A 15,752-nucleotide genomic window follows, 5' to 3' on the forward strand; every position below is an offset into this window, starting at 1 on the left:
AAAAACACAAAGGTTATACTATTATATACGATGTTGCTTTTTAGATAGAAAATTTATAATCTGCAATTTTTTTCATCAAACTCTTTATTAATTATCAGCTGTGTAATCATGTTATATTTTTGAAATAATGTTCCGATACATATGGTACGAAAAACGTTTCTAGTGTGTCTGTGGATCTTTATTGTCTCCACCAATATTCCTAAGCATTCTCGGATGATGACTTCGTTCTATATTTAACTATTTTAGCTTAGTGCTGATTAATGCAGCATGAGATGTTTTAATAGTCAATTCTAGTAGTGAAAGTAAAGTGTGTACTTCTATTTTAGAATGGTTTAGTTTATGTCTGAACTAGTTTTAATTTGGTTATACATTTTTATATTAAGCCACAATGGATATATTTCCATTTTATAAAATTGCCTACTAGAATTTCATCCTCCGATCGAGTTTAACTTGCGGAGATTAGTGATTTTTCTTTGGCATTTTGGAAAATAGACCTGTTTATGGGTCGGACTCGGGTCGGATCCGATGAGCTTTTTAATTTGGCTTCTTTAAATAAGTACCCTACATGGCTATATTTAATTAGATTTTTACTGTTGACCAAAAAAAAGTTGATGACATACTTTTTAAGTTTCTAAATTGCACAAATAACTTTATGATATTTGAGGATTACTGTCAACTATAAAAAAGGAAGGAAGTGGTTATAAGAATCAAAATCTCCTACAAAATCTCAAAGCATAAATATATAGCAATTAATATTCAAGAATCTTTAATAATCCTTAGTTATAGCAACTGATAATTTGAATTATATGCCATAAACGGCAAAAGGAAAACCAAAAAAATAAAATGATTAAAAAAAATGAAAATAACAAGCATTTGAGAAATAAAAAAAAATCCAGCAAAATAAGAAATTCAAATGTAATTCCCATATATAATGGCAAATACATGATTATTCAAATACATGATTCTTAAAAAACAAATAACAATTTTTTTAGACCAGCTGTAATTATTTTTTCAACAAAAAAACGATTTGATTTTTTTTTTAAATAATAAAATTTTACTAATAGTTACCTAATGGTTAACTAGTATGAAAATTAACAAATTTTTTATTTTATAAATGCAAGAATGACAACATTAAAAGTTCTGATATGACGGAGTGTGGAAGGAAGATCTTTATGTAGACATTGGTTTTACTTTTCAGTTAACCAATAGTATACTACGAATCATTAAAAAATATCAATTTGTTCTTAATAACTTAACATTAGGTTGAAAAATAAAGTTAATATGAAATTAACATACAGTTAACTAATAGTATGCTATTACTCATTAAATAAGCACTGTTAGTTAACTATTAGTCACATATTAGTTACTGTAATTAAAAAAAGTAATTATCAATATATATTGATGTTTATATAAAAAATCATACAAAGTTAGTTAACTATTAATTAACCATTAAAAAACATATAGTTAACCTTAATTATTTTTACATCATTGCTAATATCCCAATTACAATAAAAAAGACAACAATTCGCTTTCGTCCATCATTCGCTTTCGTTCATCATTCGCCTTCGTTCATCATTCGCTTTCGTTCATCGTTCGCTTATCTTCATCTCATTCCAACGACTGCTTTCTTCGTTCAACTCAAACCGCCTTCGTTCATCGTTTTTTTCATCAATTTGACATAACAAAACTGCAATATAAAAAATAATAAAGACGATTCAAAAACTTTAGAAATGCTTGCAGAATTATAGTTTCTGTTATAAATTAACTAATAGTATACTAATAGTTATCTAATGGTTAACTAACATGGATACTGACAGTAATTATTTTTTAAAAATGCAGGAATGGCAACGTTGAAGGTTGTTGTTTATTATAAGATCAAAGGAATTTTAATTAAATACGATGCATAATTCTGAACTCTAAAAGCAATTAATATAAGGAATTTTTAGAACAATTACATTGACATCAACGGGCGGAGGAGCAATCGGTTTGTTCTTTTTCACAATATTGACAGTGAAGCCCTCTTTTTCTTCTACATGAACTTCAATGTAAAAAAATAAATACGATTCCAAAACTTTAAAAATAAATTGTAGAAAAAAATAATAATCCACCACCGCCACGACCTCCCGCCGACCTCCACGTCCGCCATCGAATCTTCCACCCCTTCCACGACCGCCATCGTCACCACAACTTAATGGTTCAATTTATTGGTGCGAGATAAAAGATAAAGAGAGTGAGAGCAGGTTTTATCAAAATTGAATTTTAGGGTTTATTGGTTCATAAGTATTAGGTTTTTCTTTTGGATTAGAGAAAATGGAGAAATCAATGCCGAGAATCTCGGTGGAATTTTTAAAGTTCTATCTAAATGGAAAATATGAAAATCCTTTCCAATTTCTTCTTACCATATTTTTCAAATTAAAAAGGTATAAAGTTGAGATAATAAAGATTATTTTTGCAAGGAAAAAGATGGCCACCGTAATGTTCAAAAATGAAACTTGGACCCGTATGTTTGAGATTAATATGGGCTAAGAAGGTATTTTGTGTGATTTTCTCTTTTAATTTTTTATAAATCCAAACCTGATCAGCGCCCGTCTCGGATTTATATTTTCTACCCAAATTCGGCTCTATACTATATCTTTGTGGTTTTGGTCGGACTTGGGCGGACTTACATATAAATTTTACAAATAATAAAGTCCGAATCCACATATAAAATATCGGATTTTTCGGGCTCGGGTTGGATTTGGTATGAAAAATCATTGTCCAAACCCGACCGTAAGCACCGGGTTTGGATGGTCCTGACCGGGTACCCATGAACCTATGGATGAAATATGTTACCTATTTTTCATTCATGATTTAGGTTTGGGGATGGATTCAGTAGTCAACCATTTAATATTGTCACCAAACTACAATTAATGCAGTCGAGAAATTTGGATAACAGCCAAAAATTGTGCGCTGCTTAAATTATTAATATTGGTTCAAAACTTTAATTCATTCTGAATATATTTTTTTTTAATAAAAGGTTCATGTAAATGGTCCTTCTTATTGTTTTATACATTAAGAAAATTAATGTCCAATTTAGATAAATGCAGTTATATATTTTGTTTCAACCACTATTAATGTAGTGGAGAAATTTTTATACATTAAGAAAATTGATAGTTCTTCAATTTTGTTTCTATTCCAGCATAATTCATAAATTTTTATTTATAGATTAATATATTTTTTAAAATTAAATTTCATATTTATATTGTCCCGATGTTATTCCAGCATCATTTCTGTCATATTATAATGATTTATACGGTCAATCTGGAGTTCTATTTGATAGAAGTGTTGTCATAGTGCGAAAATAAAAATTTAGACATAGTTACAAATTAAAATTTATAAATTATTTGAAAAGAGAGATAAAAGTTGAAAAAATTATCGATAAAATCAAAGAGTTGGAATCTACCCTTCTTTTTCAAATAGTAAAAAGCAAAACATATTTTAAGTTTAATCAAGGACAGACATAATGTTATGCAAATGCAAGCATAGGTTTTTGAAGATCCAAAACTCTTTATAAATTGTCCTCTCTCCTTTCAACAATAAAAGTTGCTAAATATTCCAAAAAATATATAGAAATGAGAGAGGAGGGAAAAGATTTAGGTCAAAATGGAGAGAATGATGATGATTTGAGAGCCTTTGAAGTAGGGACATAAATGCTACTATTTCTTTTGTTTTGTTTTTTTGCTTTATTGCCTCTCTTATTAAATTTTATTTCCTTTCTCTTTTACTTTTTGTTCCCCCTTCTTTGGCTTTGAAAATATTCATTGCATCTTCCTCTCTTTTTTTTTATTGAAAAAAGCTCTAAATGTAAATTCACATAGTTTTATTTTAGAGACTGGCTTTCTTAAACTTGAGCTTGATTAATTTTTTTTATCCCAAGTAAGAAATTATTTTCCAATTGAAATCACAAAGAATTGAGATAAGTGGCTGTTCAAGGAATATAGAGTATCAAACTGACTATATCTCATTACAGAACTATATTTCAAATGACACGCAATAACTTCATCATAAGTGAATCCATAAGCTTCAGTAATGGAGCATGCCATTGTTTTAAAAATCGAATCGGGTTAATCAGAAACCGGTCAGGTGTCCAGGTGCAGTCTGATTTCAAAAACATTGGAACATACTACAAAAGAAATATAACTCACTTCATAACAGCATAAAACCACCAGCCAGCTTCAGGATCCACGGTCATTAAATTCGGGAAGGGTAATTTTCTTTTTTGTCGATTCGTGCACTTTAGCTAATAATTTTGTCTCCGTAAGAAAAATCGTGTTATGAGATTGTTTCCTGCATATGGAATGCAGATGTCTAATTGTCAGAGGGTTCTCCAACCCTAATGCCATCTGATCAACGCCCAAACTGGACAAAAAATAACAATGCAACGTCGATCAGACATGCCCAAGGACAGGAACTTTCAAAAAATCGCTTACAATAATACTGATCCATATAGACTAGTTATTACATAATACACTATTCACTTCCTAACTTTTACAACCCAAACGAACTCATCATTCATCCTGCAAACCATCAACCTTATGATTCACATTCCCTCGCTCATTTTCAATCGACAAATAAACTGCACCACCTAAATTACATTTTCCACACATGTTATTACAAAAGCCCTGTGCTTCCAAATGGATTGCTAGCGGCAGGGTGAGTAACCGGATTCACCGGAAATGTCCCAAACCCTGTATCCAGAAACGGATTTGAAGCGCCCATCATCATATGTTGCTGTTGCTGTTGCTGTTGCTGTTGCAGTTGTTGCTGTTGCGGCTGTGGATGGAAAACATGTTGATATGTACCGAAGGGATTATTGGGAGGCTGTTGAGCCATTGTTGCCAATTGAACTCCAGAAGAAGGAGGAATGCCGTTTGACATTGAAAATGGATCGTGCGACTCGAACGGATTGGGAGCTGGTGCTCCGTAAACAGGCTGTTGGGAAGCTCTATATGCCCCGTCATCGTATAAACTGTTGAGAGTGAGCGTGTCCAATCCACCCGCCTAACAATCATTAGCAAATTAGTTACTTGCAGACCACTTAGTAACCATTGTTGATATGAAATTAAATCATAGTAAATCCAAAATGATGCACAGAAAAATTATGAATTCATCAAAAAAGAAGGGAATGTACCAATTGTCTATCGTTAACCGAAGAAATGTTAGGGCTTGGAGTCGTAACTAGGGCCAGTTCCCATCCTGTAGGATCAAAATTTGTTGGACCAGCGCCAGAACTGAAAGTTGGTGCAGCATCTGGAAAACAAGTTCAATCTAACCGTATAAATAACGAGAAATAAAATTCACAGAATAGCACATTTATGGAGATTAGATAAGGAACAGAGGTTACCCTGTTCTGTAGGAACTATAGCCAGAGCCAATGCATTTCTTTCTTCAATGGCTGAGGCATCAGGGGCAAAAAAATTCAATCCCTATTACCACCAAGGTGAGGAGAGGAAAATGAGATAAACCAGAAAAAGGGTAAGGTCCGCTTCACAAGATCCATGAGCCCCATGACTCAACTAACAGCTACGAGATTTCATTGTTTCAAAAAAAATAAACAGCTAAGAGATTACCAGTAGATCCACAGTGTCCATGTTGTTTTGAGGCGGTGGTATCGGAGGAGCTGCTGGTGGAGGGGTTTCAACATTGACAACTGCAACAGCATCTGAAGGCACGGGTTCAGGTTCATCACTTGGTAATGTAACATCTTCAGTCTCAGAAAGACCCTCGTCTGGTCTGTATGTCAATTGAAGCTGTTTGAAATGACCATATGAGTCCTAAATCATCCTTTACAATAGATACTTCCCCATAAGTGATAAACTTATAAATGATAAATTTACAGACCATTGTGAATGCAAGAGTACAAAGGAGTATATGATATTGTGAAAAAAAAATCGACCATTTGCACATACTATTACAGACGATAATATCATTGTAGGAACGTCTCCTAACAGTGATTGAAGGGTTATATAAAATGGTTTCAGAACCTCTATAATCAAAAGATCCACAGTTCGCTATAATTACCAATCCCCCATTCTAAATCAAATATTTCAATACAAGGTAAAGGTGAACTTTTACTTGTTCATGCTTCAAACTCAATGGGCATTCACATGTGGGGATTGACCTAACAGTTTAAACTTTTTGGTTCAATGGTTATCTCACACATATCAATGGACACATGACCGGTGAAGATTACGAATAAAATATTAAAATTATTGACATAAATTGATATTGGCAGTCTTCTTTTTGATGAAGTCTGTAACTGATCAAAAGTTTGAATTCCTAACATCTTGAATTTCGTTCCCAAATTGGCTACCATTGATCAAATATAACCATCAAAGTTGACTGATATTTGGTCGTCCTAAAATATGGCGTTAAGCAGAAACACATTGTTCAGCTGCAAGTAAATGTACTAACCAATGGCTCATTTGGAGCAGTTACCATCCTGGGTGCCTCTTTTATATACTCTTCCATGGTTGTTAGAAAGGATTGTGGAGGCTGCAAATGAAAATAAATACCACAATTAACCTAACTACGAGAAGAAAATATAAAGCAAGGAAAATATTTTATCAAGTCAGCATCATGTACTTCTCTCAAAACAGGAAACTGGAAGTTCCTAGCAAGTTCCAATCCTTTGCAAACTTCGTAGAAATCTGAAAGACTACCAGCCTGCAGGAAGAAACAAATCCCTCAATACGACAATAAATAAGTTATTTGTTGAGACTGCAGTTCTATCATCTCTTCAACAATTTAAATACCCTAACCGATTAAAGATGCTCACTAAGAATATTTAACTAGAAACTGACAAGCAACATCAGAAAATTGATTCACAGTATGACCTGCTGGCCAGCACGTTTGTACACGTCAAGGGCCTTGATAGCTTCATGTCTTGGCATCTCAAAAAACTGCAAGCATACAATGAATTTAATATCAGCGAGATAAGCATACATTGCTATCTAAATTGATCCTGTACAGGAAGGTAAGCTTCCGTGATTATTAAAACAATAAAACCATATTACCTTGTCCACAAGATTGATAATTCCATCATTAATAGCGCAATATATTTTAAAACTCTCCTTTAATACCTGTAAAGCACATACATCGCAAACATTGTTAATTTTTAATTCTAATACATATAAAAGAAACATTAATTTAAGCCCTATCCAAATATTCTTCAATTTAAATAACTCTGCCAGTTTGATCCCCCCCTCACTCAAAACACCACTGCTCCCAAGCCTAAATACTTGAATTACATGATACATATGCGCACTCTAATAGAATATGGACAAATATTCTAGGTCTGGTTATAAGAATTTCAACTTATAACCGTCAGTTAGCTAATGAAGGAACGTGAGTAGAATTAGTGAATCATATTGCGACATTCTAGAAGTATGAGATGGGAAAAAGCGATAAAAAAGTATCAAGCTGAACATGGAAGAATTTAGAATAGTAATTTTTTTCTGGTACATCTATCTGTTTCCGGGATGGCAGGAAAGGAAAAATAAAATTTTAGGGGCAGAGATTGCCTCTCCAATCCACAGTTGATTTGGATGGGATAACATAAAAATTTCAATAACGTCTCTTGCTCTCTTTTTAAAATATTATTATTTCATGGAATTTTTTTAATGATGGCACCCTATTTCTTCTGGTGGGGCCGTGGAGCAAATATAAAGGAGCTACATAGCCAACCCATACTAGTTTATGCTGAAGTTAGCAAAGTTTAGTTCAGTACTACCATTGGTTATATGAAAAATATATCAGGATGACATTCAAACACGTCAGGTAACAAATTTTGTCAATTAACTTTAAACAAACTTAATAACAATGCAAAATAAGATGGGAATACTGAAGGGAGAGGAACATACCAGTGCTAGAGCATACTGTATAACATAATTGCCAACAGCTGCACCTTCTGGCTGTAACGACAAAGGTCAATTTGTTTAATATATACAAATGCAATATGAACATTAATCAATAGAAAATGGAGAACAAAGTTTCATTATTTTCACAAAAGAATACCCGACAACCAACAAGACGATATAGCAGTTGCTGCAAGGAAGGCAATTGTTCTAATAGGTCTTCACTGTCCAAATCCCTAGTTCTGCTGTACCCCTGCTTCAAGATAACAATTGATTAAGAAATCATTAGAAACCTAATATAGCAATATAACAACAGAGAAATCAATGAAGTCTGGTGTCGGCATGCTTCTGGTTATTACTTTCTGTATTTGGGTAGTGAACTTACATCATCATATGTGCGTAAAAGAACAAATAGAATAACAGTCAAATGTTTTCACATATAATCAATCAAGCCATATGAAAAATGTGGAAGATCTACTTCAATACAAGTAGACTAAAGGCAAGGTTAAACAAACTATTTGTACAATAACATGTATGACCCTCTATTTGTACAAAAACATGCAGTTTGTCAAACATGAGAACTGCATGATCACCAAATTAAATCACAATAAGATGATTTAAAAAAAAATCCTTTAAGTTAAAAATGCTAATATAATCATTTATGAAAAAAACACATTGAAGTTCTTCAACGGCATGATCTTCCAATACCAGAAAGATGGCACGGCTCCTAAAATTAAGTTTTCGCTACACTGATTCAAGTTCCACAATCAGATTGACAAGGTTGTGCTTCCACCTTTTCAACGAGTGTATAATTCTAAGAAGACTAATTCCAAGAATTTGTACCATCTTTGCTAGAATTTAAAAAACTCTTTCTTTTGGCTCCTATTATTCCTTGCATAAGCCCTCTATACAGATTAGTGATGACAGCAAAATTTACTAGGATGTCCATGTACCTTATCCTGCCCTTGGGTCGCAGGTCTTGGAAGACGCTCGGCTTCAATATCATACTTCAGAATTCTAAAACATTCAAGCCGTTCCTCCAAAAATAGTGCATATGTACGTACCCAGCCAGAGCAATCCCAAGCTAAAAGATGAGAGAGAGAAATGATGAAATAACAACACAAGGTTTCAAGAAACCGACTGCAAGAGAAAAAAAGACATCCAAACCAAAGGCAAGAAAGAAATGTAAATCTACCAATAGGACTTGAATCATCCTTAAAATTGGAAAGTTGGAGAATGCGTCCTCGCTGCGAGAAGTTCAGTAATTCTTCTCTGAAAGTAGGATCACCCTCCCGTAATAATCTATGAACAACAATCAGCGTTTTCAAAGCAACCTGTCAACCAAAAAACGTTAGAGTTAATAGAACTTCTGGGACAAGCCTCATTTCAGAAAACAACAAAAAGAAAATCCTCTATCTACCGAAATAAGATATTGCTAAGCAACAAGAATTGGATATAGCTACAAAAAACTAACTTCATTATGTAAAACATCGCATTATTAAAAGAAACAGAACAATATTCATAAATGCAAAGCAATAACAATGTATATAAACAAAACAAATAAAACCATCACCAATACTGAATCTAACCGACTAGTGAAGTAGACATCAAACATCAATCGAGATGATCCAAATTAAACTACAACATAGTTATTAAAGGCGACAAGGCGACCCGAGGCGACAAGGGTCCAAAAGCCTGAGGCGCAAGGCGTGGGGCGAGGCGAAAGCCTTTTGGAGAAAAGGCGATCAATTAAAAAAAAAAAAAATTAAAATATACCTCTACTAGTCAACTGATTTATATGATTTTTATTTTCTATTTACTAATTTAATAGTTTAAACTTTATTTTATGAACTTAAATATATTTTTAATTTACACTTAGAAAGCTAAATTAGCCTTTTTTGCTAAAAACAAGAGTCATTTGAAAACTTAACCATTACTGATGTTAAAAAAAACCCATTTATTATAGATTAAAGCCTTTCAATGTATAATATAGGTCATGGGCTGGTTAAGGGAGGCCCAATAAAATATTAGGGGACCTCTATTCTCTTTCCCTAACCTATTCTAATTTTCCAAACCCTAGACACAGCAGCCGCACGTCAGTCGTCTCTTCTTCTTCTTCCTTCATTTTCTTTTTTGTTGGGTTACAAAGGTTTTAATTGTAAAAAAAAAGAAAAAAAATAAAAAAATGCCTGAAGTCACAAAGGCGCGCGCCTCTGGCCTCTCGCCTCCCACCTGAGGCGCCAGAGGCGAGCGCCTTTGTGACATCGCCTGCCTTTGGCCAGTTGAGGCGACTCGGCCATCGCCTGAGTCGCCTCTCGCCTGAGGCGCGCCTTTAATAACTATGAACTACAACAACCGGCAATCCTAGAACAACACAGATCCTAATTCTAACTTAAGTTGTAATCTCCAAAATACGAAAATGCAACATTACCTACTCGATCAAATTACTCAACTAAAACCAAAACCATAAGTAAATGTGAATGATAAACCAGTACCGTCCAGTTATGAGTCTTGGCTAACCGGCGAGAAATAGCATGAATACAGTATTGAACATCGGCACGAGGCCGAATTGCCGAAGTAGCAATCAATATCTCTGCAAAAACAACCCTAATTAATCCAAAACACTAATATCAGATCAAAAAATAATCCAAAAAAAATACTAACTTCTAAGATGCCGTTCTTTGGGCGGACATTCAACGTGATTGGTTGCTTTGACTATAGCCACATCCAGATCCTATAATCAGACAATAAAATTCATCTCTAATTTACCAATCCAATCAAATAAGCGTAATAATAAGAAGAAGACGGGGATAAAATTGGAAAAGTAAAATGAAAATACCGCAAAATCGGAATTGACATGAGCGAGGCCGACTTTAGTGGAATCTTTGAGAGCGCCATAAGCTTTCCGCCATGACTGGAGCGTTCCCATTGCTAAAATTCTATTTATATACAAAAACTAACCAAAATTTAATAAATCTGATCCTCGTGTTTTGCGCTCTCTCTCTCTGTGTATCTATGGCGGATCAGTAGATACAGAGCGTCTTGATTGGGCCTTGGATTTCTTGGAGAGAAAAAATGGTTGAAAGATCAGCGGAGAAGAAAAGTGTACACAAATTAAATTTAGATGCCTATTTCTTTTCTTTTGTTTTACTTTTTTTATTTATTTGAATAATTTAAAATTAAATAAGATTTTTGGTACAACTAATCTAAATTGCCACTTTATATATATTTGTTACAAGGTTTATCAGTTTTTTTTATCGGATCTCGGCTATAAAATGATACTTTTAAACTTAACATATATAAATTAACTCCTAATCGAGTCGTGCGTGTTTTTTAAGGAAGGCAAATTTTGATTCTAAATTTTAAATAGTTGTATATTTTAAATTATATATTTATATATTGTTTGATAAAAAATAATAATTTAAATTTACATTTTTATTTAATTAATAATAGAAAAATAGTGTTAATCTTATTAATATGAGTTAATTTTATTTTATTTTGGAAAAAACTGTAAATTACATATAAATTCTGATATTTTAAATGAAATATTTTATTTAGGCAAAACTTTATATTAATATTTTTTGTTTGGTACAGGTTTTTCCAGCTTTTCACTTCGGTATTGGCTACCCCATAGATCATCAGTGGCCCCTTATTTTGGTGCCTTGTTTTCTTTTATTTTTATATATTTTGTTATTATAATATTGTTTTGGCATAAGTTGTTGTTTTCAGATTGTTATTTTTGTATTAACTTCTTAAAATTCTAAACTGAGAGTTAATATATAAATTTTTTAAGTTCAATAATTTATCACATTTTACTGGTTAAACAATATTCTTTGAAAATTTCAGTTTTTATTTATATTTATCTCTCTTTTTATAAATTAGTCAATTTATATTAGTTTAATTTTGAAAAGAACAATTAATAATGGTGGAGACAGCTAATGTGATTCTCCTATAGTTTTTATTTTCTTAATTCATTTTCTAAGGTCAAACTAAGAAATATAAAAACGTAAATTTTCAGTCGAAAATGAATGAACATAGTCAAATCTATGATTAAATTGTATAAGAAAGTATACATTTTGTTTTCATGTTTTCTTTTAATCATCAACCAATGTTAACGAATTACAAATAATTTATGCCAACTAAATACTAGTACTAATTACTTATTAAGACATAAGTATTTAATTTAAAATTAAGGACCACATAACCACCGACCAGCAACACTAAAAAGCCTGTAATTCCAGACTACAAAATGAACCAACAATTTGTTCATACCAAAACCATAAAGTAATGGAATAACCAATTAACAAGCAATGTTTTAGAATGTAAGTAATCCAATTAAAACCATTAAATAAAAAAAATAGAACTCAAAAGGTTAAGAATAACATAAGCGTAAAAGCAAAGTATAAACCTGTATTTTAAAAACTGAATCGGTAGCTGAACTAGTGAAACCAATAGTTTCTAACTCGACCGGTTGAGTAATTATATTTACAAGGTAAAAATTAGACATAGACTAGGGTCTAATTTGTTGAACCGACAGTTCAGTATAAATCAACTCGATTCAACCAGATCTTATATTTTTAAAATAAATCAAACCAAACCGATGATCAATTGAACGTTCAACCATCGGTGCGATCTAAATTTTTAATCACCGGATCAAGCATCATTTTCAATTATTACAAATTAAGCTTTCAACTGGGAAGAAAGTAACATTTGCAACCAGAAAGCAAATGATTAATGGAAGAAAATGACTCAATGCACCAGCATAGACAAAATGAACACCCAAGCATAATGGTGTTTTTTTTTGCCTAATAGTTTTAAAAAATTCCGATCTTTTATCTCCTTTTCAATACTATTTTGACGTTGAAAATCAGTCAATTTTATCCTATTTGTATTTTTCATTTCAATTGTACCGTGAAACATTTAATTGACCTTCTTTTATTTGGTAAAAGTTCAAAAAATATTTCTAAATCAACCATTTTTATATTTAAATTAAATTTTTATATTAAATTGAACATTCCTGAAGAATTTTTTTAAACTGTTGCAAAATAACAAAATGTCAATTTTATGCTTTAGGGTACAATTGAAATGAAAAAAAATGTAAAATAGAGTAAATTGACCGACTTTTAATGTCAGGATATGATTGAAAAAGGGATGAAAGGTCGGAATATTTTAGCGCGTTAATCCTTCTTTTTTCTTTCTTCTTTATAAGGTATTTTACTCTAATAATCCATGGACTATCGTCTCTCTTGCATAACATCCCTAGATTTTTATTCGTATTCAAATATTCCTAAGTTTTTATAAGACTTCTGGCTACGGCATCATTGTAATTGATAAAAACGGCATAAGAATAATGGCAAGAACGATCAAAATTATTAAATAAAAGTTAGAGATAATTGAAGTACGAAATAAAATTTAAAGATGGTACTAGAAGGGACGGTAGTCCAAGAGCAATTAATTTCTATTTTATAATATGGACATGTTTTATATTTGGACGCTCCAACCCTATATAATAACGGATCTATAATTTAATTTTTATAAAATAAACTAAAATATAAACTGATATAGTATATTTTATTAGTATAATTTTATAATGGTGGATAACATAAAATTTAAAAGATAATTATATTATGAAATTCTATATAGAATTAATATCAGTAAGTTAAATGTGGTTAGTATTTAATAATAAAGAGCGAATTTTTTAATAAGTCAAACTGGAAAACAAAATGAAGAACTGAAGAAGGTAGGCTACTAGTCGGCTACCATCCAATATTGACCAACATTGCATTACAGAGCTTCAAAATACAGAGTCAAGGCATAATATTCTAAATTTATACTTGCATATTATTATTTTGCATGCAAATTTGTCGAATTCTATAATTTTATAAACTTTTAAATTTAAGATTATTTTTTTTGTTGATAATTTGGGGTGGGGGAGCGCTTGTGGAAAGAATCGAACCTACGGCCTAACAGTTTACTGCTCAACGCTTATACAATTTGAGCTATAGCTCATTGGTTAGAAGATTTAATGATTTTATATGTGATGGTTTATAATTAATTACAGCATTACAATAACAAAAAGTTGAATTAATTTGCATATATTTACAATAGAAAATCATCAAGAAAAGGAGTGCTAAAGGGTAGCTTCACAGTTCCAGTAGTCACCAAGAACATCAAAATGTATAACGGTAGAACCCACTTCAGGAAAAACATCAAAATTCGTTTACCTACAAATAAAAAACATCAAAAACTAATAACAATTATCTATATACATACATACACAAAAACTTATTGTTTCATTTCCATTTCGAAATACTTCAAAAACTTCGAAATTTTATATTTATAACTTAAAAACATATCATTTTGCGGTGTTTCCAACTATAACATTTCTCAAATTTCTTGCAAACATTAGGTTGCAAATAGATGGGGAACTAAGCCCCACCCCAGTTCCGAAATATTAGTCGATAAGTGTCGAATCGAATGATTTTTTCGAAAAATTTAAGCCTACCAACATTTTGTTTAGTGAAAAAGTCAAATAATGTGTAGTTCGGTCTATATAAAAAATATCATATTGTCTAAAACAGATTTTAAAAAGTCAATCATAATATCCTTTGGTCTAAAAATTGCCAAACGAACGTATCGTCCTACCAAAAAAACTTGTATGCCCCACCGGAATAAAATTTCTAGTTTCGAACGGAAAAAATAAGAACAAAAAATTAGTAGTACATACTCGAACTAGAAGAACGAAACTGTTTCTCAGTTTTATCAGAAAGCCATTCTCCAGTTTCTCTAAGCTTTCTCTCTAATGGCCCCTCAAGAACACCATATTCATTCGGCACCACTCCGTTAAAGATAGACTCCTTCTGCTCCGAGCCACTAATATAAAAAAAATCAAATTAAGTTATAGAAACCGAAATAATCCGAATACAAGAATCAAGAAAACGAAGCAAGAAGAACAAACGTAGGATCCGAATCACGGTAACTTCCAGCGCCAATGGCTTGTTCCATTTTCATAAGATTGAGCTGCTGTTGGAGTTTGGATTGCTGGCTGCTTTTCTTACTTGGAGGAGTTGAGGATTTCAACTTTGTGTTTGTTTTAAGGACCGGAATCGATGGCTTGGCATCGGAGAGGTTCGATTGTTGCGGCGGAGAAGCGGTGGAGTCATGGTTTGCGGAAAGAGAAGCAGAAATGAAAGGTTTGGTTATGGATAAGCAAGCCATGGTGTGTAACTGATGATTCTATTGAAGATAGGAAAATGTATAGTAAATAGGAAAAAGGTGCAAATATAACCTTTATGTTTTGACCATAGTCTACATTGGACCTTAAAGTGTTATTTTCTCGCTCAATTTAACGGATATTCAAAGACGTTTAAGCATCTATTGTTTTTGCTGATATGGATTTAGTAATGCCTAATATAGTGACATGGCAAAATCTTTAATTTCCCAAACCCCATTGATCCCAGAGAAATTCTTATGTAAACTCAGTCCACCACGTCATCCGTAGACTAAACCAATCATATCATGACACCTCATTAAAATGAGGGTATTCTTATAATATCATTATTCAAAAGTGTATGAAAATAACAAACGAAATTACATGAATACCCTCATTTTAATGAGGTGTCATGATATGATTGGTTTAGTCCACGGATAACGTGGTGGACTGAGTCTACCTAAGAATTTCTCTCTTGATCCCATTCGGATTCATGCTGCTCATTTGCAGACCAAAAAATGCCTAAGAAAAATAGATTTATACTCGCTATGGTCATAAAAAAAATGATACATGACTTTATCGTTAACTCCGTTAAAAATTCTGTTTTTAAAATAAAAAATACAGATAAGCTCTTGTGGTCAAAAATA

General features: G+C 32.2%; 2 protein-coding genes across 3 annotated transcripts; both read right to left on the reverse strand.

Moving 5' to 3' along the window:
- Positions 1-4,451: 4,451 nt before the first annotated feature.
- LOC126682121 (putative clathrin assembly protein At2g01600) lies at positions 4,452-11,041 on the reverse strand. 2 transcript variants are annotated; one of them, XM_050377697.2, is made up of 15 exons: positions 10,735-11,041; positions 10,560-10,629; positions 10,391-10,488; positions 9,091-9,229; positions 8,849-8,979; positions 8,056-8,151; positions 7,902-7,952; positions 7,056-7,121; positions 6,876-6,941; positions 6,625-6,705; positions 6,454-6,534; positions 5,610-5,789; positions 5,384-5,465; positions 5,171-5,289; positions 4,452-5,040 (listed from the first exon to the last, which is right to left on the reverse strand). In XM_050377697.2, the coding sequence occupies exons 1-15, from the start codon at positions 10,822-10,824 to the stop codon at positions 4,651-4,653; spliced, it is 1,740 nt and encodes a 579-aa protein (XP_050233654.1). In that variant the 5' UTR covers positions 10,825-11,041; the 3' UTR covers positions 4,452-4,650. The 2 variants fall into 2 exon arrangements, with proteins under 2 accessions (XP_050233654.1, XP_050233655.1); XM_050377698.2 differs by having other exon boundaries at positions 8,056-8,148; positions 10,735-11,040.
- Positions 11,042-13,904: 2,863 nt separating this feature from the next.
- On the reverse strand, positions 13,905-15,147 carry LOC126682129 (probable NAD(P)H dehydrogenase subunit CRR3, chloroplastic). Its single transcript, XM_050377707.2, has 3 exons — positions 14,854-15,147; positions 14,623-14,768; positions 13,905-14,119 (listed from the first exon to the last, which is right to left on the reverse strand). The coding sequence occupies exons 1-3, from the start codon at positions 15,111-15,113 to the stop codon at positions 13,995-13,997; spliced, it is 531 nt and encodes a 176-aa protein (XP_050233664.1). The 5' UTR covers positions 15,114-15,147; the 3' UTR covers positions 13,905-13,994.
- Positions 15,148-15,752: the final 605 nt, after the last annotated feature.

Source organism: Mercurialis annua, linkage group LG5, assembly GCF_937616625.2.
Source record: "Mercurialis annua linkage group LG5, ddMerAnnu1.2, whole genome shotgun sequence".
Taxonomy (NCBI): Eukaryota; Viridiplantae; Streptophyta; class Magnoliopsida; order Malpighiales; family Euphorbiaceae; genus Mercurialis; species Mercurialis annua.